The sequence below is a fragment of the Stegodyphus dumicola genome, chromosome 4, assembly GCF_044657685.1.
Source record: "Stegodyphus dumicola isolate Sdum_Otavi_A_Nest chromosome 4, ASM4465768v1".
NCBI lineage: Eukaryota > Metazoa > Arthropoda > Arachnida > Araneae > Eresidae > Stegodyphus > Stegodyphus dumicola.
This window is the reverse complement of record NC_140771.1, coordinates 64,757,013-64,780,173: the sequence shown is the minus strand read 5'-3', so window position 1 is coordinate 64,780,173 and position 23,161 is coordinate 64,757,013. Positions and strand designations below refer to the sequence as shown.

Sequence of the window (23,161 nt, the reverse complement as noted above, 5' to 3'; positions counted from 1 at the left end):
TCCCGGATGCCATCGATGAAATATTGCAGGGACAGGATTTCCCTTCTTTCTGCCGGGCACTCCGAAAAGGCGTGATGTGACAGCCTTTCAACATCTGTGGCGAGCTCCTGAAGCGTTTCGGTGAGCTTCTATTGACGAGATTTTAATTGGAGCCTGCTGTAGTCTTTTAAACATTTCTCGCCGAAGCGCAGCTCCAAAGCGCCGGATAGAGCTTCGAAATCTAGCCTTTGATTTTCGGGATGCGTCTGCAGGATATCCGCTGCGTCTGCTCTCAGAGAAGCGGCGAGATGACAGGCCTTAGCTTGGGAATCCCATCCATTCGCATCCGCAACGATAGAAAATTGTGTCCTATACACCTGCCAGGAGGTCTTCCCATCATATGTAGATAGTTTCAGAACGGAACGAGCAGGCATCGATGATAATTTGAAACCTTCAGAATTGTTTCCTACCGTCGCTATGCCCTTCTTTAGGCTGTCAACTTCTTTGGCGACGGCAGCAGAAACCCTATCATCAATTTGTTGTTCGACGGCAGAAACTCTTTCTTCAATTTGTTGTTGGAAGGCCGAAACTCTTCCTTCGACTCGTTGCTCCACAGCCGACACTCTATGTTCTATTTCATCTTTGACAGAAGAAACCTTTTCTTCAATTTGCCCGACTTTATTTTCGACAGCTCCTATTCTGTCTTCATAGCCTCAAATTTACTTTCTATTACGCAGGTTATTTCTCTTTTCATTTCGTCTTGACCTGCCTCAATCTTTTCTTGTACAGCTTTTATGTCTTCTTTAAAAGTTACTTGACCAGCTTCCAACTTTTCGTGAACGGCTTCCATTTCCTTTTTAACGGATCTCATCTCTCCTTTAACGGAATCTTGGCCCAATTTCATTTCTTCCTTAAATGCAGCAAAGGCTGATATCAGCTGTCTTAACTGCTCTTCCATCGCTCTTGTGATTGGCATTCAAACCCCACTCCTGACACCAAAAATTGTTGCGTGCGTACGGGTTCGTTACGAAATGAATGCACAAGTCCGATGAAAAATGAACAAAAATTTATTATTATCACAACAAAAATGCTTAAATTTTCTCAAATTATCATGCAGTATTACAATATCTCACGGTAGTAATCTTTTAACTACTCAAATGTCCAATAGAACGTAATTCAAAACAGCTAAAGAAAGCTAATCCGCGAATTCGCTACAATCAACAAGAGCAGTTTTCTAAACAACAAACAACTAAGCAACTACCACAAACTGAGATGTTTTCCTCCTTTTATAAGATTTTAAAATCACGCGCTAGAATTTTCCAGCACTTTCTCGAAATCAAAAAGAGATATTTATTTATTTAACGCACGCGCTCTTGTATTTTTAATTTTTCCGGCTTAGCTTTCTTTTAATATTCGTCACGCGCTGCACTGCGCGAGAAATAAAACCATTTAATTTATAATTGAACTAACATTAGCTTTTTAAATACCAAATTCGTAACAATATTATTTACAAACCGAAAGCCTAAACCTTCATGTACATTCATCAAGTAAATGATAATATTTTTAATCATACATAGAGCGATACATAGAGAGAGAGGAAGAAATTAAGTATAAAAATAGTAAGACACTGGAAATGTTTTTAAGTGTTTATATTCTTCATTCTGTCATTTTTCAGTTTGCATTTTTCTGATAAATTTTATTTTTAAATTCTGAAACTTATTCAATCGTGTAGCAATGTGTTTTATACTTTACTGTTTTATTATTATTATCTGTTTAACAAAACCAAGGATAGATTTTTCAATACATTAAAAAGAAAAACATATATTTAGAATGAAAATAAAAAATATTTGGAATGAAAATATAACTGAAATTAAGTGTTTTTTTTTCTTTGAAGATGTTTTGAATGTAGATATACCTTTTTCCCCTCATATTCTAGTTCATTAATTGCAAAATTGGTCTTCAAATTTGAGGAGAATGTTTTGATAAACATAATAATACATTGTTGGTGCGGAAACATTGAAAATTCAAGAAGAGATATATTTTAATTGCTGATTATATTTTCAGAAAAAAATTAAATTTAGAATACAGTTACCATCAAATTCCGTTTTCTTCTTAAAATCAAATTGTCTGACAACAATATTTGATAATATTTATAAAAGATAAATGAAATATTATCATTAAAACAATCATTCAAAAAGCACCGAGTGCTTTTAAATGCATGCGGATAAGACAGCATTTCTATTTGTTTAAATTCATTTCAGAGCAAACAAAAATCTATAAAATCCTTCATTAGAATTGGTTTCCTAGTTTGATGAAAACGTTGCAATTAAAGAGAGTTTTATTGGTTTCATTTGAATACTTAAAAGAGTGTTTTTAAAAAGTCATTTATAATACTTAAAATATAAAAAGGATAAATGAACTTATAATAACAAATGAGCAACGACAAAGACTAATGAGACAATTATAGTCCAGCATTGTTAAGGAATTACAAAGCACTCACATCAGAAAATTAATTGCTTGACGATGTGCTCTGGGTAACTCAAACTTTAAAGCTGTCTTTAGGGAGCTTTAGATACGTTAATTCTTTGCATGTCCTTTAATTTATTTCTGATCTTTAACACTGTAACTAGGGGACTGCACTTATTCGAATAGCTCAAACCTTAGCAGTTACCACGAAAGTCTATATTTCTCCGTGGAAATTGCATATCTATGTAACAATTACTTTGTTTTGTGTATAATTTATCACCAGTATTCCCAGGTTACGGAAATTGCTCCGAAATTTGTCCAATTGTAAATCCTTCGTATTTTGCAACTATTTTTCGCATAAGAAATTTTAAAAAAAAACGTAAAGGATGTTTATTGATTATTTATTGGCTTACATCTACAAGCATGTCTAAAACTGAAAGCTAAAAAGCAGAACTATGCGTTTTGGGAAGTAGGCTTATTAAACATGTAAAGATAAATCAAAACAATATATGGCAGCAATTTAATCAAAACCTCTCTGTCATTTCAGTATGCAAACCTTACTAAATGTACTCTGTACATCAGCTTACTGTGTAAAGCAGTATGCAAGCTTTTCTTAAATCCTAATGAGTTTACAAAGTCATTAGGATTTAAGAAGCAAGAAACATGAAAAATCAGCTTTGCCGTCGCGGAGATTTGAACTCCGGATCTCCCGACTGCATTTCACAAGTGCTTTCAATTAATTCACAGCAAGTCAGAAGAAAATTCTTAAGGAAGTTATATTGTAAGAATCTTAAGTTTTATTAACGTTTATTTTATTTTAAACTTTACTGTACTCATTTACTTTCCACTTCCGGCCAGAATAAACGCGTAAATGTGTTTATGTAAATTGTACTTGCTAACGCTTAAGTATTTAAGTTGTGGCATTTAACCAAGAAGAGAGTTAAATGAAGAGAATGTGAGCTTCCTTGGTACTGTGTTCCACGCGAGCTTTCAATCAGATGCTGTCCGCCTTTAAGGCCAGAGGTTTAGTCCTCTCGATATTTAAAACGTATTGCAGTTTTCCGCAGTATACGGTCTACATACGTAATAAACTAAAAGGCCAATCTTAGTGTTAGTCATCTGTATAAAGTATTCAAAGTTAGCTTTTATTTAAATTTAGTTAGTTAGTAGCTCTTATATTTTTACATTCAGACCACAGATGGTTAGTCTTTGTATCCCGAAGCGCGGGAGCGCCTGTAATATCGTGGAGAATAAAGATCATTGTTAGAAATAGCCTTAAAGAAAGCCATTTTTGTCGTTAAAACTACGGAACGAATCGGTAAACCGTTGCAGTATTGGTTGCCTTCCGATCATTAAATTTTTCTGCTCATAAGATGAGCGTAACTTGCCATGACATTATTACCTGCAACTCGCATAGTGAACCATCACATACACATCTAGCAGTTAAACTTTTATATTAGACTTTCCCCGCAAAATTTTACGATAGTTTCGGCAAGATCTCTGCATTAAAATTAATAGCATGACGACTTTTAGAGTAAAATTTGACGGTTTTCCATCCTTTGCCTTACAGACGAAAACATCGCGAGTGAAAACGTCGTGGCGAAAAGAAAGCAAGAAGAAACATTCTTGTACAAAACATGTTGACAGAAAAGAAAGCAAGGAGAAAACATCATAGTTCAAAAGCATCGTTGAATAAAAAATCATCGTAGGAACTGAAGCAGTTTAAAAACTCTGGAGTTTATATTATTGTCGTATAAAATATAGTAAAGAATACAGCATTTATACATCATTGCACAGTGATAACATCGCAGACACTTTGATAATTAATTAAACAATTTTAATAAAAGTAGCCTCATACAGTTACTCTTTTTCCTTTTCTGATGTTTCTACACTATATTTTTCATAAAGAGATTAATTAAAATTAGTGATATTTACGAGGGAGATTAAAATTCTGTGGGAGTTTCAAATTCTAATAACTGGTATACATAGCTTTAATTTTTATACATTTTCAAATTTCGAGTGCTTAAATTTCATTCTTGCTTTTTCAATAGAAATGTACTAATTTATAAAAACATATTATAGATGACATTATGCTAACTAAACATATGATTATGCGACATGCATTTAAAGCTTTTAAGTCTAAAAACAGAAGTCTGCGATATTATCATCATGCTGTGCTTTACAGGTGCATGTTTTACCCCATATTTTTCACGATGATAGATATCACAGATTGTGCTCTCGGTAACTTAAAATTGCGAATTTTTTTAATCTCTTTATTTTCTCTTACGTTGTTTTCTCTGTGTTACATTCCTTCCACGATGTTTTGTACGACGACGATTTCTCTTGCATTATTTTCTCTGTAACAATGCCGTCCCATATGATCCCTTCGATAGACACCCACTGATGAACGTTTAAATAAAAAAATCTTCATGTATTCGTTCTACTGTCCTAAGAATAAAAGAGAAAATGTAATACAAGAAATGATTAGCTTATTATTTGAACCATAACATTAATTATGATCTAATTAAAAAGTCTTAATATTATAACAATTGTAATTAAAAATTTATCTGAGATTTATTTGTATAATAACACAACGAATTTCATATGCATTTGAAAAATATTATTCAAAGCTAGAGCAATGAAATCCTCCCTCAATTTTAAAGTATGGAACATCGGGAGAAAATATTACCTTTATTGCTGAAAATATAAATATGATATATAATAAATACACTTTCTGTGATTAAATGATACCCTTTTTTAATCTTATTCTGAAATTATCAAGCGGCGGTACATCAAAAGGATAAACAACTGTTTATTAATGTTTTATTAATAGTCTAGTCAAAAAATTAATTAATGGTCTACGCGATCTTTACAACATCGGAAAGAAACAAGATAAGGGCGGATTTCCTCCGAAGCCTAATAAATTGGTTGAAAGAATTTTTCCAGATGATAAAATTTCTGATAAATATAGCAAAAAGCTCTAAGCAAAAAGTATTCAGGGAGATGGAAAAAATTAGCTAAGAATCTGTGATTAAACAGACATTTAAAACCTTATCTAAGCGAACTCTTTTTGTTGCACCGTTTGAATAACTGATAAGTTCTTTGATTTATAATGAAATTGTTAATTTGATAAGTATCTATCAAATGCGTGTTTAATTAACACACATGTATATATGCAAGATCAAATTATTGTCTCTAAATAACCACAGAAAGCAGATGGATTCAAAAATGAAATTAAGGAATTCGAATAAATAAAATATTCTGCTATCTGTCGAGGGTAAATCAGAATACAGTTACAAATTTTGTAGGATAGATAGATGATTTTAGTGCAATTAAATGTGAAAATGTTGCGTAATGTAACATGAAAAATCGAGAGAGCCAAGATATACCAGAAAAGTGGACAAGTCTGTTTAACATTGACTAAATGGTTATCACTGTAATTTTCTTAGATATCGCTAACCTGGCAACGGATTTGGAAACTAGTTTTGTCGACAAATGTGGCGAGAAATCGTCCAAAGTCGCCAAACTTGGCAACCATTTGGCGACATTTTGGTCCAGTATATGTATCGTTGTTATTGAATAAATGTAATTCATCGCTATATTAGCTGTAACCGTAATTCGACCCTCATATCGCCTTCCAGTAATTTCGAGAAGCAGAAAGTACTAGAAATATCTCGGCGGCTGAGTGAAAACTTTTTAAGGCTGATGAGAGCATCTGCGGTCAATTATTGTTGTTAGTTGTTAGTTAGGCGTGAGTTCCGAGTATTATCTCCCGTTTAGCTTCGCTCTTTAGCTGCGCTTTGGATTGCGTTGTGTTTAACGTTCATAGTAGTTTGAAGCGTAACTACTGACTGCACTCACTGATATTGTGAAGAGTCGTATGACAATTTTTATGGAAAGTTCCAGATCTATGAAGTTTTTATTACGATATAATAAATTTTATCAACTTACCATCGGAGCTGTGTGCATTCAATCTGTTACGAAACAGTACGCACGTAACAATATAAAACAGCAGTGCACAAAATAATCTTAACAAATTTGTAAATTGTAATTTCATACTCGTATTTTTATGTAAAAGAGCAAATAGCAGTACATTTGTTGTTTGACTTCTAAATTAAGCAGTATATTTGTTTTCTCGTTTTGTGTAAAGTTTCTCAATGTTACTTTGATCTTATTTAATTTTTGCGGTCATGGAACTGGACATTAAAATGCGTCATTATTTTGATTTATTATTAAACTTTATAAATTTATAATGTATACATAGTATATATGTGTGTGTATGAGTAGTTGTACGTATGGGGTGAGGTTATAGGTTGTGTGTGATATCTATATCTACGTCTGTCTTTCTCTATGTATATATATATATATATGTGTGTGTGTGTGTGTGTGTGTGTTTGTGCGTATGAAAGATAAAATTTTACCTTACTTTGCAATAGTCCATAAAGTATCATTTTTTAATTTGACCTTTCCATCCCAAAAGTGGAAGCATATATATAATTAGTCTTTCTCAAATGCATTATTTCAAAACTAATGACTATCATACTATACTAATGTAGGGCAAATGACGTGCGTACTTACAAATAATAACAGCTTAAGTTAATAGTATATGCAATAATACTATCAAACTTCATAATCACCAATATTAGTAAAGTTGTACTGTGTCTCTTTATCAAGAAATAAATTTGGTGATAAACAGTTCTGAGTAAGAATCATTTGAAATTTTAACATTACCTTCAAACATTAGATTTTATTCATTCCACGACTTGCATTAATTATTTATTTTTCGTAATTGACATTTTAAGATATTACATCATAAGCGTTCTGGAATAAATTATCACGTTTATTTATTACTTTGGTTGTGTCTTTATCACGTTACAGTTTGAGTGGAGGTATTTACATTTTTCAGGGTTACGTAATTTAAATACTTGTAAATACTTGAAGTGTAAAGCTTCTTGTTTATTATAATTTAACTTTTATTAGGAAATTTGTTATAGTAGACACTGAGGCAACGAACATTCTTTGTATAAACGTGATTTAAAATCTGTTATGTGGGCTAAATGTTATCGTATCACCTTCTTAAATGCCTTTAGAATAGCCGCTTTTACTTTCTAAAGTACTTTTCTTGAAGTAAAATTTACTAACTGGAATGCATACTAGGTATTCAAGTGCAGCTATTACCTTAAGGTAAAATATGACTCATTCTTTTAACAAAATCTGCGTAGTCTTCCTAACTTTGTGCATATGTATATAATTTTAGGGAAGTTATATGTAAAATTGAAATACCACATGTATAATGTGACATAAAAGACAGTGAAACTTCACCGGAAAAATAAAGATAACTTAACATTCAGGTAAATGGTTACAAGCTGGCGATGGTTTTAGAGACTAATGTTATCGCCAAATTTAGTAAAACATCGCCAGATGTCGGCAAATTTGGAGATCCTTTGACGACACTTTTGTCCGATCTCTGTATAATATAATTTGTCTGATCTCCATATGTAACTGTAACTGCATCCGACCCTTTAAGACAAGGCAAAACTACATAAAATCTAAAAAGAATTTGTAAATTAAGTAAAATAACAAATATAGCTAAAAATGATTAAAAAAGGCAATTTTTTTCAAAAAAAAAAATTAGAGTTTCTACGCAAAAGTAACCGCGGCAGGAAAAGAGATTTTTCGGTGCATAAAACTGAAAGTTTACTTTCGGTTTCTCTCGGTAAAAACACATTGAAGTTGGTGCACAAACTGACTTAATTCAATATTCTACTAGGAGTTTCAAATGTAAACAAATGGCAACCTCGTTAGGCATTGCAACTCCTAAACTTTTAAATTGTTGATCATTCTACAACCATTGTACGCAGATTAACTAAAGAGCAAAAGCCTTAACCGGAGCATAAGAACAATATAATTCAATCATTTTTAAAACAAAAAAGGCACAGTTTAACAAGAGATACGAATAAAAAACTGAGCTCACCAAGCGGGTAACATAGTGGGTGTATATGTAAGAGTTATGCAAGATACATAAGTAACTGACACACGTCACGAAACACCTCTCTTCTGAATCCATTTTAAATGGCAAAAACAGTTCTTTAATGTGTTCGTACTTACAGATGTCACGTAAAAACATCGTTCAAAGGGATTCGAGAGCGATTAAAATGGATATTCTCACTAAAATAAAACATCCGAAATTTTTGGTGATTGCAATACTTCCTTTACTTCGGACAAGAAAGTAAAATTAATTACATATATGGTAAATGCTACCTCGCTTAAACTCAATTTTCAGTATACCAAAGGAAGAAAAGGAGTTAAAAGACCCACATTCAAGGAAGAGCTGAATGGGAAGATCAACTGACTTAATCTCTCTGTTAATTCTAGTATTATTATTTATTCATTTTTCCATTTAAATCATGGACCAAACGAAATTTACGGAATTTTCAGTTTACGGCGTTTTTAGTAAACATATATTTCAAGCAAAATGTAACTATTCAGTTCATTTTCTTAACAGATGATAAAGAAAATCTTGAATAAAGAATAACTGCTAATCATCAATTCAAACGTGCTTTCTCTCTCAGCGGCAGCGCCATTTCGATACATTTCTGAGCCACTAGAAAGTCGTTAAACATGCCTATTCGGAAACGCTTTTTCCAAACTATATTGGCTGATAATTCTCCAGGTATATGAAGAATTTAGATCCTTGTCAAACTTACTCGCACACTTCGCCGATCTAATCTGATTAAAATGAGAAACTTTTGAAGCTCTGAATGGACGGTACAGAATAAATTGTCGCAGATTTTACAACTGACCCCATCTTGGATAAGTGCCAAAATTCAGGAATGGCCGGGACTTAGATGCACTTAATGGCCCAGAAAGAGGATCGTCGATGAATAGTTTGTCCATGCATTCGAGGAAAATGTATTTACTCAACGAGTGCATACTACATTCGTTTTGAATTATGAATAAGTCATTTCGTTGAGTTTAGAGCTGCGGTACATTACTCTTCGATTTCCCACGACAATTGTTTATGTTACTAAATAATAAATGTGCCATATGGCCTCGGTAAGTTCGGGGTAATTTAAAAGAAATATTATTAAAGAGTTTATAATATTTTGCTCTTATACGTAATATTATATTATTTCTAAAAGCTACCTCTTTTTTTATTTGATGACATTCCAGTTGTAATAAGGAAAGAGGTAAGAAACTATTGACGGTATAGAGCAGACTTGTATTTCTGAGTAAATATGACTTGTAAAGGATATACTTTGCAGACATTCCATTTATTCACCACTAGCTCACCCCGACATGAAAAATCGGATTTATAAGATTATGGCAAAGCACACTAAGTCTCTGTTTAAGCAATGCCTTCGTGGAGGATTGTTAAAAGAAAGTGACTGGTATTCAAACAAAACACCGGAGGAACTGCGAAATGCCTGGTTTCCATAATTCGAAATCGGGTCAAATTGCCAGTGTTCAGCGATCCTATCCGCTCGCCTTTTTTGGATTACCGTGTTGAAAAGCATATAGTATGCAGTCAATAGTGTGAAATCATAGTATGCAGTCAACAGTGCAATAGGGTGCAGTTTTGAATAGTATGCTGTCAACTGTTGATTAATCCGGATTCAATTAACCGGGTCTTGTCAGAAAATATTAATTTGCTTTACTGCAGGAAGATGGACAAAATACTGTCCTTAACCATTAGAATAAAGCAAATTTTACAGTATAAAAATAAATAAAAAATGCGTCGGGTAATAACGGTGATAGATGACATCACATTTAGGAATTGTTTTATCTACAACTGGTGCGTAATTTTAATTGTACACGGACTGTAGCACAAATATATTGTTAAATCATCCATTAAAAATCAATTCCCAAATAGTAAAAGTAAGTTAAAAGTACAGTTATCTTTTATTTATCGAAATGCAAGAGTTATACAAAACAAAAAACAAAAAATGATTAAGATGCGCTTTGCGTTCTCGATTCTCGCTCATCCACGGAAGATCAGTAGTTGATCTGGTCAACGCGTAAGCGTGAAGCACCGTTTCGATTGAGGGCTTTCCTGTCAGGATTTTTCAGAAGCAATTACCTATTCGGCGGCAGACTTCCTGGACATTAAAGCCTTGTTTATGTGTATTTTTCATTGCGTTCACGTTCTGAATGCTGATTTAATTTACATAATCAAAGAACTTAGAATCCCAAATAAACCAGTTAATACTAGCTAATAGTTCTTTTTTGTTAATTATGATGTAGTTTATTCCACTATTCTTTATATTCCGCTATTCTGTTGGTGTTTGCTTGACAGCTCCACTTTATTATTTTATTCTTTCATTCAAATATAAAATTATTCAGAACTCGCTTCTGTTTTACAAAAAGTATAAACTGTATTAAATATTAATGGCAAAATTACATGAACTCATAAAAAATAGTCGCTTTCTGCGTAAATATTAATTAAATGATCAAATATGGTACTGTTCATAAAATATTGCTGAATTAAATAAAAATATATTAGAAAAGAGAACATTTCCGTATCGTAAAATGAAAAACATAGCATTTGATATTTTAAATAAATTATCTTGTTTTATATTTTATAAATAATATTAAGTCCTATAAGGTATTTCTCCGACATTCTTAGCGTGCGTGCGTGGTGTAATACTTCTGCACGACGGGCCGGTATTCCAGAGGTCAGTGGTTCGATTCCCGGCGAAGGCGTTTGCTAATTTTTTATCTTGCTTGCTTCCAAAAAAAATCCTAATGTCTCTACAGTGGTGCCCGAACTAAAAGGGTTGTGGATGCTAACTCCCCACACCCAGGATTTGGCGATTGGGTTCTCTAAAAAAAACCCCCAGTCGCCCTTTAAGAAAGGGGAGTATATAAGGTATTTCTCCCACTTTCCTAGCGTGCCTTCGTGGCGTAGTGGTTCTGCACGCTGGGGCGGTATTCCAGAGTTCCGTGGTTCGATTCCCGGGGAAGGCATTTGCTCATTTTTCATCTTGCTTGCTTCCAAAAAAAATTCTAATGTCTCTACAGTCTTAAGAATTAAATAAAGGGCATTTTTATTATTTACTAAACAATAACTTTGTTCGAAGTGTAACAATTTTTTAAATATTAAGAATTTATATTAATATTAAGAACTTATATATATAAACAATTCAGTTTAAACTATTAAATGTTACTTAAATGAGCAAATATTTTTACTAGGTTATTTATTTATTAAGTCATATATAACTAATATAATAATAATTATAAGATACCATTATAATAACATAAGTTATATATTCATTATGTTCAAGAAAATTGCTTAGAAAAATATTCAGCGACAAAATATTTATCTGTATAGAGGGCCATGTCCTAAATTCAAAGCCTAATAATCTTTTCGGCACCGTTAAGATTAACAGCTCCATAGGTGAAGGAACAAATAATTTATTTCATAAATCTTTGCAGCATTCAATATTGCCTTGGTAGCACGCAATAATTTAATACGTCTCTCCCGAGGCCATCGTTTATCGCTACATCTTACAACACAGTTTCTGGTGAACATATCTTGGCATTTTCATTTTCATCACTGCATGACTACCAGTTGGAAGCAACTTAAGACTGGCTCACGTGATGATGTTGCAAACAATATTCTTAACATCGTCAAATAAATGCCAAACATTACCAGTTGATCTCATCCAGTGTTAGACTTCAGAGTGGCGTAACTCCCATCATTACTTTAATCATAATTTTATATATTATAATTTTATGCAAATGTTAATAAAATTAATATTGCGTCATAATTTTGCTATCAAATGTCTAAGAATGGCTCATTTGACAGAAAATTTCTACAATCATTTTATTATTCCTTTACTGTAATAATGTGTTTCAGTTTAATGTATTTATTTAATTTTAATCTTTTACCTTATGATTACGTATGATATATAACTAAAATGTTAATTATGATGCTTTTACGTTAGATTTCTGATAAAATGAAAGAACACAGAAATCTTGCCCCAAAATTTATTTTCCAAATAGCGCTACTTCAAACGAAAAGTGGAAGCTACGATTGATTAAACTTTCCTTCCTTAGTCGTGTGTTTTATTCGATGAACCACGGGAACTGTAGATTTTAGGATTTAATTTTATAACATTTAAATAAAAACCGGATTTTGTACTTAGTGTAATGTGTCTGCTTGCTCCTGTTTTTTCTCTGTTCGTTTCTGTTTTATAGGGAAGAAGGGGAGAGTTAAGTGATTTTTTTTTTACTTGTGTCGATTACTTAATCGGTAATACTGCTTTTTCTTTCAGTAAGCAGTGTATGAAAGCATTGTTGCAAACAGCATAATAAACAAGGATAACATTTTGTTGAAGTAATGATTTATTGAAAAATGTTCATTAAATACCTTAAAACTCAGTATTAAATGCGTTATATCAAATAGCTTAATGTATTATAATTCCAAGCAAAAACATATTGTTTTCGTGAACTAATTGACAGTTTTCTTTAAAAATGAACTTTTGAATACTCGCAGTACTAAATATGGATTTATTGTGGGGATCGTTAAATTATCGCTAAAAATAATAATAAAATAAAAAGATATTTGAAACTCGTACTTCTAAGGTTCAACTTATAAATGTTTTCAGTTTAAAGTATTTAGTATATCCTGAAATGTGATATTAAATCTTAATATCTTTCATGTGTTGTTATGTCATCTTAATGTCTCTCACGTGTTGTGTATCGTGTTGTCATTCACGCTCTGTCTATGGCATATCGCAAATTTTGCCGCCAAATGGGCTATTTCGCGCTAAATATGGCAATCCTCCCTTTCCTTCCAGTAGTATTTTTCTGGCAACCTTGAACTCGCTTTGCGGGGAAGCTATCTTACTGCAGCTGTAAATTTCGCAACAATATATTAAGAAAGATGAGATTTCTAACACTTATTTTTGTATTAAAATCAATGGGTGGCACAAAATATAGCAATGGGCGTAACAAAAACGAGCATAGAGCCTTTTGTCAAAGAATGCACTAGTAAAAGGTCAAGATAATAGAAAACACTGGAAACAACAAGAAAGGAAATAATATCAATAACTTAGAATACATTTTTAAAAATGCTAAATCCTGTTTAAAACTGAAGATCTGTATTTCCGCATAATGAAAATTTAACTACAATTTTAGTTTTTATTCCCTGAAAATTATTGTTACTAATTATTATATTCCTCTCTATTTCTTGAATTGAATTTCCTTGAAATCTTCCACATACACAAAATTCATATTCAGCAGTAAAGGGTATTAATTCCAATAAACATTTTCCAGTATTTCAGAGTTTTAAAGTTTTAGCTTTTAATTATTGCATTCCGATCTAACATGGACTGCTTTCGTTTTATTTTTACTGTGCCCATCGATTTTCCTGTAAATATGGCTATTGTTCTTCTGACCTTAGCAAAACATATCTTGTACCGAAAAAAGAGAAAACTGTGTCTAGCGTCTCTCGAAATCCATAGAGCTTTATTCAAAATGTACACTAAAAATATTTGCAATTTTAGCCTAATTTTAAATTTTACTTTGGTTGAGCAATTCAAATTAACAATGATAGTCCCACAGTTTGTAAATGTTCTAAAATTCTAAATAATTAAAGTCTAAAACTATATCTACTAGAAAAGCCTCAGAATAAATACGAATATTGCAGAGCTACTCTGTGTGCAAAGTTCTTTAAATGTGGAATAATATAATTTACATAAGTGACTTTTCGATTCATATATGTTCGAAAGAACGTTAGCTATAAGAAAGAATATTTTCTTTTATTTGCAGCCCTTCCGGAGACCGTAGTCGAAGCCCTGGTGGACGGCACCGCCAAGATGCCCTGCAACATTCTCCAGAAGAAGGGCGACAGCGTCGAATTCATTTTCTGGTACAAGAACGATGGTGTTACGGCCTTGTACACGCTGGACGCTCGAGACCGACGCCTCGCGGACGCTTTCCACATGCGCAACGAGACATATAGTGACCGTGTACAATTTCATGTCACCGGTGACCAACCCTATCTGCAGATGGATTACCTCAGAGAGGAAGACACTGGATCTTATTTTTGTCGGGTCGATTATCAATGGTCTGCAACGGAGCTTAAAAGAGTCAACCTTATCGTTGTGGGTAAGTAGGTTTGCTAATTCTATCCTCGATTCATTTTTATCAATCATTAGCGTCAATATTCAGCAACTGCATACTTACGTATTATTCCATCGATTGTGAATTTGGTTATAATCGAATCATGAAAGTTGGAGTAGATCTCACCAAGGGTGAGCTACTTGATTCTGAGAAATTGTTTGTTTCTGAATTGTCGTCTGCTTAAAAACTTGTTTCTGAGCTGCATTTTTATCTGCAATTCGTCAGTCTATCTCTCTGCACAATCCACAAAATAGCCACTGCTACGGATATCTTCAAATCGTTTCGTTTTTTGAGTTTCGAAAAAAAAGGCTTTCTTCGATTTCTACTATTTAGTTTTGTAGGCCATGTCCAACTATTCTTTTTCTCACTCAACAAATGTTAATTCTCCCTACCTGCAGTAAATAAAGTGGAGCCCAGTCTTGAGACGGGAAAAACCGCTCCTTTCCGTTCGCTCAATGAAGTGAATCAGTTCTTTTTAACGATCATCGCTGACTGACAATGACCTTGATGAATGCGTTCGGAAGAAACATTGATCAAGAGTGGTGTGCAAGGATGAAGGAAAAGCAGAGAAAATTAAAGAAGTGAGATTGCTGGAATCAACACAAAAAACCGCTCACTCCCTGGACTGATTTCTTTCAACTGTACTTTCGAGATTCTCTAAAAAATGTCTACATAGAACAACAAGAATCAAAGATCATCACTATATAGTTAAAGACTGGAAACGTGCAGAAAATGTCCATCTGCTGAGAAGCTTCCTAGGGCTTTGCACCTACTATAAGAGATTCGTTAAGGACTTTTCTTCCATTGCAAGACCCTTCACAAGCTGACAAAGAGCAAGCAAAAGTTCTTGTTTACAAAAGAATGTGAGGATGCATTTAAAAACCTGAAGGAAGCTTTAACATCTGCTCCAATCCTTACGTATCCCCAGCTCGACAGACATTTATTCTTGACTCGGACACGAGCAATGAAAGTGTCGATGCTGTTTTTTCCCAAGAAATAAACGGCCAAGAACGTGTAGTTGCTTACTGGAGCAACTGCCTGTCTAAACTGGCGAAGACTTACTGTGTCACCAGGAAAGAGTTGCTCGCCATAGTCAAAGCCATACAACATTTCCATCATTATCTTATAGGGCAGAAAATTACTGCTCCGCACGCATCATGAATCATTGGCCTAGCTTATAAATTTCAAGAACCCTGAGGGTCAAATAGCCAGTTAGAAACAGAGACTCCAGGAGCATGACACCACTATTTGTCATCGGAATTTATCATCACACGGAAACGCCGACGACCTCTCTAAAAGACCTTGCCCAGAAAGTTGCCGATATTGTTCCAGGTTCGAAGAGAAATACGAGCTGCTGAGTCCGGTCGCACGACATATTGTAACATCAACATCGGCTGATCAAGGCCCATGCAGTGACAAAGAGGTCAGACACCCAACAAGACATTTCGATTTACAGTCCTAGAACAAAACGAAATATCACTTTCTGGAACCTACTCCATATTTGAAACGGCCTCTTAAGCCGGAAATTCGAATCAGAGGATGTCAGCTGATACTTCCAAGATTCCTGATCACGAACATCCTTAAAGAACTACATAACAGCCTTACAGGAGTTAACTTCGAAATAATGAAAACCTTGCAGAGAGTTCGTGAACGCTTCTACTGAAATAATGCAAGCGATGACGTAAAAAAGTAGTGCCGATCTTGCGATGCTTGTGAAAGGACCGAGAAACGCAGCCGAGCAAGCTGCAGCGTTACAATATAGGAAAACCTTTCAAGCGTATCGTCTTTGGTATCTTGGGACCTCTGCCACGAACTGTATATGGCAACAAATACATCCTCGTTGTCATTGATTACTTCAGCAAGTGGCGTGAAGCATATCCTATTCCTGATCAAGAAGCTGTTACAGTAGCTGAGGTGATGATACAACACTGGATTTACAGGTTCGGAGTGCCTCGTCAGTTACATTTCGATCAGGGAACGAATTTTATCTGGGCTGTAATAAAAGAACTCCTGGCAAACTCGGCATTGAGAAAACCCAAACGATGCCTTTACATCCCCAGTAGCACGGAATGGTAGAGAGGTTTAATTGAAGCATCCTTAATAATCTCACATTAGTGGCTTCCAGAAACCAGCAGGAACTGGAAAAAGAAATTACCACTAGTTTTACTGGCTTAGTGCAGTGCTGTCCACGAGACTACCGACTGTTTCCCATCTCAGATACTCTTCGGTCGTGACCTTCATCTGCCTTGTGATCTCTTGTTTGGTCGCCCTCCAGATGCAAGGTTCTTCATCGCCTGAGGAATGCACCCAAGATCTCCAGACCCGGTTGGAAGAGATGCACAATGTTGAACGAGAGCGAGTCAACTTGGCGACGGAGAAGAAGACTCGATACGACACCAGAGCTACTAGACATTGATTCAACGAAGGAGATAAGGTAATGTTATGGAATCCGACTCAACAGAAACGACTCTGCCCGAAAGTACAGTCATCTTAGGATGGTCCATACACAGTCCTAAACAAGCTGAACGAAGTCGCGGTTCGGATCCGTAAATCATCGAACTCTAAGCCTAAAGTCGTCCATTGCGACGGGTTAGCTCCTTACTAAGGCCATAGTACGTAGTGTATATAATGTAAATAGTATAAGACCATGGTCCTTTTTGTTTCTATATTTCATAGTATTTGGTTTGTATTTAGTATTTGATTTGTTTTAAGTTACTTATTCAAATTGCTGTTTATGTTGTTTGATATTGTAGTGTAATGTTTGTTATTGCATTGATGCCCTAGTTGTAAGTTTGGCTTCCTGTTCAGGGATTGTAATCCTCGGGACGTGCAGCCCTTGGAAAGGGAGGAGTATTACGGATTTTGTATGTAGTTGGCTATTTCTAGTAGAGATGTGATTAAAATTCTATTATTTCCCTGTGTAATGCAGCGCGTGACGAGTTTTAAGAGAAAGCTACGCTGAAAAAGTAAAAATACAGGAGCACGTGCATTTAATAAATAGATATTTCGTAATTTATATTTAGATTGAAATAATGGATTTGTGTGTTAGCTATAACTGTAATTCTACTCTTTTGCTTTCTAGAAACCTTAAGAAATTACGAGAACTTCTCGTGACTGATCTAAAAGCTTATAAAATCTGGAGAAATATCATCTCAGTTCAGTTGTTTACTAAGCTTTTGTTGTTGATTGTAGCGAATTCGCGGTGAGATCGGATTAATTTTCTCAGTGCTTTGGATTGAGTTCTATATAACGTTTTAGTAGTTTAAAATATAACTAGTGTGTGACATTTTGATATTGTATGAGTATCTGTGAGAAAAATTTCAGTAATTTGTTTTTATTTCTTGTGATAAGAATAAATTTTATTAACTTTTCATCTGACTTCTGCATTCAATCTCTTACAAATCCGTACGCACGCAACAATACGATAATAAAATATTTTGCAAGAACTTTTCTCTCTCATTATCGCGTGTCTTTATTGTGTAGTTGAAAGCACGTCGGTTGGCGATTCAGGGGATTCGTAGTTCGAAACCCTGCAGGCGATTGCTTATTTTTCATAGTTGCTGCTGCGATAAAGACCTGTTAACTCATCAGGCGGCTGTGGAATAAAAACGTGATAGATGATAATTCTTCACTACCAGGACCTGGCGACTAGGTTCCGTCCTCCCCAGCCTCCCTTTAAGTGGACACGTACGGCTGGCCGTTCTGAGGTCAGGATTTCGAACTCCTGCGAAGGCTCTGAGGATATTTGCTATTTGCTGCTTGAACAGAAACCTGATGACTTTAAAAACCGACTAATTATTTAAGATACTGTGTCATAAAATTTAGAATTACTGGCATTAAATTAATATAAGATAGACTTTGGTTGTTTAAATGTTGTATATGTATATATATATATATAATAGAATAATATGTTCATAAAATTTTAGACTGAATCTGAAAAAAATTCATTTTTTACCTAAACATTTTAAATAAGTTTCTGGAGAAATAAATTTCGAACTTTTTTTCACTCTGAAAATGTAAAGAAATCAGCACTTATCTGCTTTGCTAATTTGTCCATAAGTGCATCCATTTGTTTTTTATAATGTTTTATTAATGTTTCAAGCGATAACTGCTTTCAACAAATAGTGAATCAGTAGTGGGCGTTAAGAGGGAGCAAATGGAAAATAGGTTGAAACAACCGGAGGAAAGGTAATAAAATATATGGAATTTTTTCCTTTCACAATCTTGAGTTCGTAAGTTCTCAAAATATGCGTGCAACACATCATTTGTCATTTTTATTTATTTATTTAAGTTTTAAGAATTCCTTTTACACGCATCCTTGCAAAAATTTTGCTTTAAGAATGAATAATGTTATATGTGGAATTTAGGATATAATGGCAAGATTGTGGATGATAACAGAAATTTTTAGGACTGGAGAACAAAAGGTGGCGCCAAATGATTCCATAAATAAATTTTTAGATAAAGGAGGGTCATAAGTAGCTTGCAGATTAGAGCAGCGATTCTCAACCTTTTGACTAACGCAAACCATCTAAGCAAAAATTTAAATACTTTAGTACCACCACTACATTTTACAATGATTATTTTTCAATTTCTCAACAGAAATATTAAAAAAATATATTTTGTCACTTGTACAACCTGTTGTCTATTTGTGTTAAATATATACATATAAAAAATATTAGACTGAAAATTGGTTACCATTTTAATTATCAAAATTAAAGTTATAATACTTTAATTCTAAAATTTATTATGAAATTTGTGCCTGTTTAAGAGAGATCAATTTCTCTATGTTTGGTCATATTTCATTTAGCTTTATCCGTAAATTAGGATCCACTTTTAATTTTGTTCCGTATTTTTTTTTTCAAATATAACATAGACGAAAATCTTCGTTTACACAAATAGGTTGTGAGAAAAGGGAATAAAAATTTAATAGCTTTCATTTGCGATGCCTTTAATTTTTTTTTCTCAGTTCAGCCTAAAGTTAACAAGACTGTTACTTTTTGTAGTCTTCAATTAGAGTTCAATCACGAGATTTTTGAATTTAGTAGTTAAAAATACTTTGTTTCTTTGCGTACCACCTATTTTTCTCTTGCGTACCACCGGGTGAGAACCGCTGGATTAGAGTATTGTATCAGTACAACAGAATATTTTTACTCAATACTAGAGGAGGGACAAGTGCCTCGTTGTCTTCTTCATTGCCTTTGCGGATGACCTTTGCATGAAGCAAATAAGTCTCCTCTCGAAGTTTTACTAAATTATCTTTATTCCTTTTTGTCCGCCAATTTTTGACTTTGCAAACGTTTATATATGACTTTTTCAGTTTTGAGTCAAGTTATATTGCATTCCAATACGATATCATTGCCAGTCGTTCTCCGAATCAATCATGTAGTCTTACTATTTGTTATAATGTTAATTGCTAGTTCTATCATTCTGCTAAGTATATATATTTAAATTGCCTTTAAAATTATGCTAATTACAGCAAATATAATGACTATAGGGAATGTGTGCATTTCTTAATAATTTACATACGTGTTTGTAAAGGATTGAACGTGCACAGAATTGATAATAGACTGATGAAATTTATTTTCGCAAAAGAAATTCTTTACAGTTCCGTAACTTTTCACGAAAAGTACTCGGACAGCTTTCTTCAATACGTTAGAGCTCAATAAGCAGTTACCACTTAACACTGCTAAGAACATTAAACAGAACACAATGCAAAAAAAGCCTCAAATGCGTAAGCTTCCACAATACTGTGAATATTTTGAGATACTCTGAGCTGTGAAACAAATATGTTCCCTCCAGTCTTATACACTAGTTTTCCTCTGTCCGTCGATAAATATACAGTACCTTCAATTTCTCGAAATTGCTGGAAGACATATACAGCTAGAGTTACATAAGACCACATAAAATTACACTCATACAGTCATCAGACTAGTTGCAGTTTCATAGATATAGGGCAAAAATATCGTCAAATTGTTGCCAAGTTTGGAGAAATGTTGACGATTTCTTGCCAAATTTGGCGACAAAATTTTGTTGTTAAAATCTTCGCCAGCTTAGCTTGATCTCATTAATTTAGGGAATAAACAGGAGGATAGAAAAGAAGGAAAGTGTTTTTGCTGATTTGTATTATACGCATGTAGGAAATTCTTTAAAAAAACCAAAAAGGAATGCAAGTTTAAGTTCTTTACTTTCAAAGCGTTAATACTTATGCACCTAAACTGAGCAGCTGTATATAAAAGTGTTATTGATTAACCCTAAAATCGAATTATCTTGCGATTTTATCTTTTTCTACCGTCAAATGAGGAAATCCAAAACTGTTTGTTATATGAATCGTTAGTAGCAATATGTGTAGCACTTTTACAGCTGTAATCTGATCTAGCTTAGATCATTACAGTTCTTATTCTCTAAGTCAAAAAAAGTTCTGCATATTAATGACTCAACTGATACTTCTACAACCACTGTCATTTTGAAATGTCAATCCTTTTTAAAAGGACCTATGGACCTATTTAAAGATAACAAATGTGTTAAGTATTTGCATAATCGCCTGTAGTAACGGCAACCGCCGGCAATAAAAGGAGGTGCTTTCCTTAGTGGCACCGCAGTTCATTTTAGTTCGAGCCAGAATAGACCTGCCCGGGGGAGAAGCCAGGGGATGAGAGATTCCGGTTCCCGTCCTGTTCCGGTTCCCGTTTTGTTCCGGATCCAGTCCTGTTCCGGTTCCCGTCTTGTTCCGGTTCCAGTCCTGTTCCGGTCCTGATCCAGTCCAGTTCCAGTCCGGCTGTTTAAGTCCAAAACACGTAGGAGCGGAAGTCTGAATCCAGCGAATGGAGACATATGCCGAAAGGGCTAGATGGATTCTGTCTTTTAAAAGAAAGTGTTCTTCATCGTGCCGGCATAGCTGTTACTTTAAAGCACTTTGAATGTTTTCCACCTAAGATGTTAAGTTTTCGTTTATGATGTTAAGTTTTCATCAGTGTTGAAGTTCCAGTTAATAAATAAACCTTTAAGTTTTAGACAAGGTTTTTGTGTTCTTCAGAAAATTTTAGATTCGAAGTCAGATATATCACATAGGATTTAACGGAAAAATCAACAAATGTAATATTTTTCAGTATATCTCTTGTCAGTATAGCATCAACTAATGAAAAAACAAATGCTTTGGTTAATAGAGAACCAAAGATAATGCAGACATCCAGCAACGGTATCCATATAGCACCATTAAAACTTATGATAGGAAAAAAATACATTTAAGTTTAAATTCTCTCAGATAATGTTTTTCGAGAAAGCGAAATATTAGAAAGTATTGTTGAATAGGATTTTGAGTATCCCGAAAAAGTCTAAGGAAGAATGTAGTTGTAGAAATCGTCTTGTTACGGGCCATGCTTTTTTCCCTGTATATCTATGCTATTTCAACTTTGCTTCCGATCTCTTTTACAAGCTATGCGATTTCTGAAAAAAAAAAACCTGTGAGCCCATCCTTTTTGTAGCTCTGTTCTTCTCTTCCATGCTAAAGTTTGAAAGTCGTATCTAGAAACGAGGAATTGAATGAGCTTATAGACTTTCTTCTGTCGCCATTTTTTATTTATTTAGCGTTGGTTTACTTTCTGCATTTTTTCTTTCATATCTTTTATACTCTTTCAGCTTTGTATCTTTGGCTTCATATGTTTTTATATCACTTGCCAGTATAAATCTAAAGAAACTCTTAAACTTATACTGGTGAGTGATACAGAAATAATATGTAACTCCCCAGAAATTTTGTGGTTACATTTGTTATTATAACTGATAAAATTTATTTAAAAAATCTTCTACAATATATATATATATATAGCTACATAATTTTCTTTGATGATTACACCATACAAACTTTACAATATTATTAAATGTAAGTTACAACCCTTCCGTTTGGATTAATGGTAGAAATCCTCTTAGTATACAGAGTTATCGAAAATTTTGTCTTCATTCTTTCCCTTGTTCACATTGGAATAGGCATTCTTGAAGATTTCGGTTATTTTCTCTTTATCTCATTCCCCTTGCTAGCCAGTACCGGATAAATATGAACGATTTTATGAAATTTCTAATTGAAAAAGTAAATAATTCCAAAAAACTCATGAAACCTTGTTTCTGAAGAAGCGATAAATGTTCTAAATTTCTTTTTAAAATAATATGGAAATAGTTAGAGCTGACATATTTTCAAAATACGCTCTGTTATTTCCTTTCAGTTACACAGTTACATTTTTATTAACAAAACATTTATTAGGTTGCTCCTATTATTCTGCAAAATGGTACGTTAAGTATGGCAATAGGAACAGGTTTTATTAAAATAACAGTGGTGCCGCCCAACCGTGACAGTGTTAGCCTTTAGACATTTTCGAGACACTCACAATCCTATTCAACAATGCTTTCTAATATTTCTTTTTCTCAAAAACAATTATCTGACTGAGTTCAAACTTAAATACATTTTTTCTTATGATGAAATTTAATGGTGCTATTTGAATCTCGTAGCTGAATGTCACTCTCGATGCTGGATATCGCACTAAAGGTCCTCAGTTCGAAACACGAAGAAGGTATGGATTTTGTAAATGTGTAGTGTTTG

The 23,161-nt window shown here is 33.9% G+C and overlaps 1 protein-coding gene across 1 annotated transcript in view; it reads left to right on the top strand.

The window, feature by feature from the left end:
- LOC118192483 (adhesion molecule nephrin-like) overlaps nucleotides 1-23,161 on the top strand; it is a 908,686-nt gene that overhangs the window by 516,728 nt on the left and 368,797 nt on the right. The window contains exon 3 of the mRNA XM_085815030.1: nucleotides 14,221-14,559. Coding sequence (XP_085671156.1) covers nucleotides 14,221-14,559 — 339 coding nt within the window. The remainder of the gene's footprint in view (nucleotides 1-14,220; nucleotides 14,560-23,161) is intronic.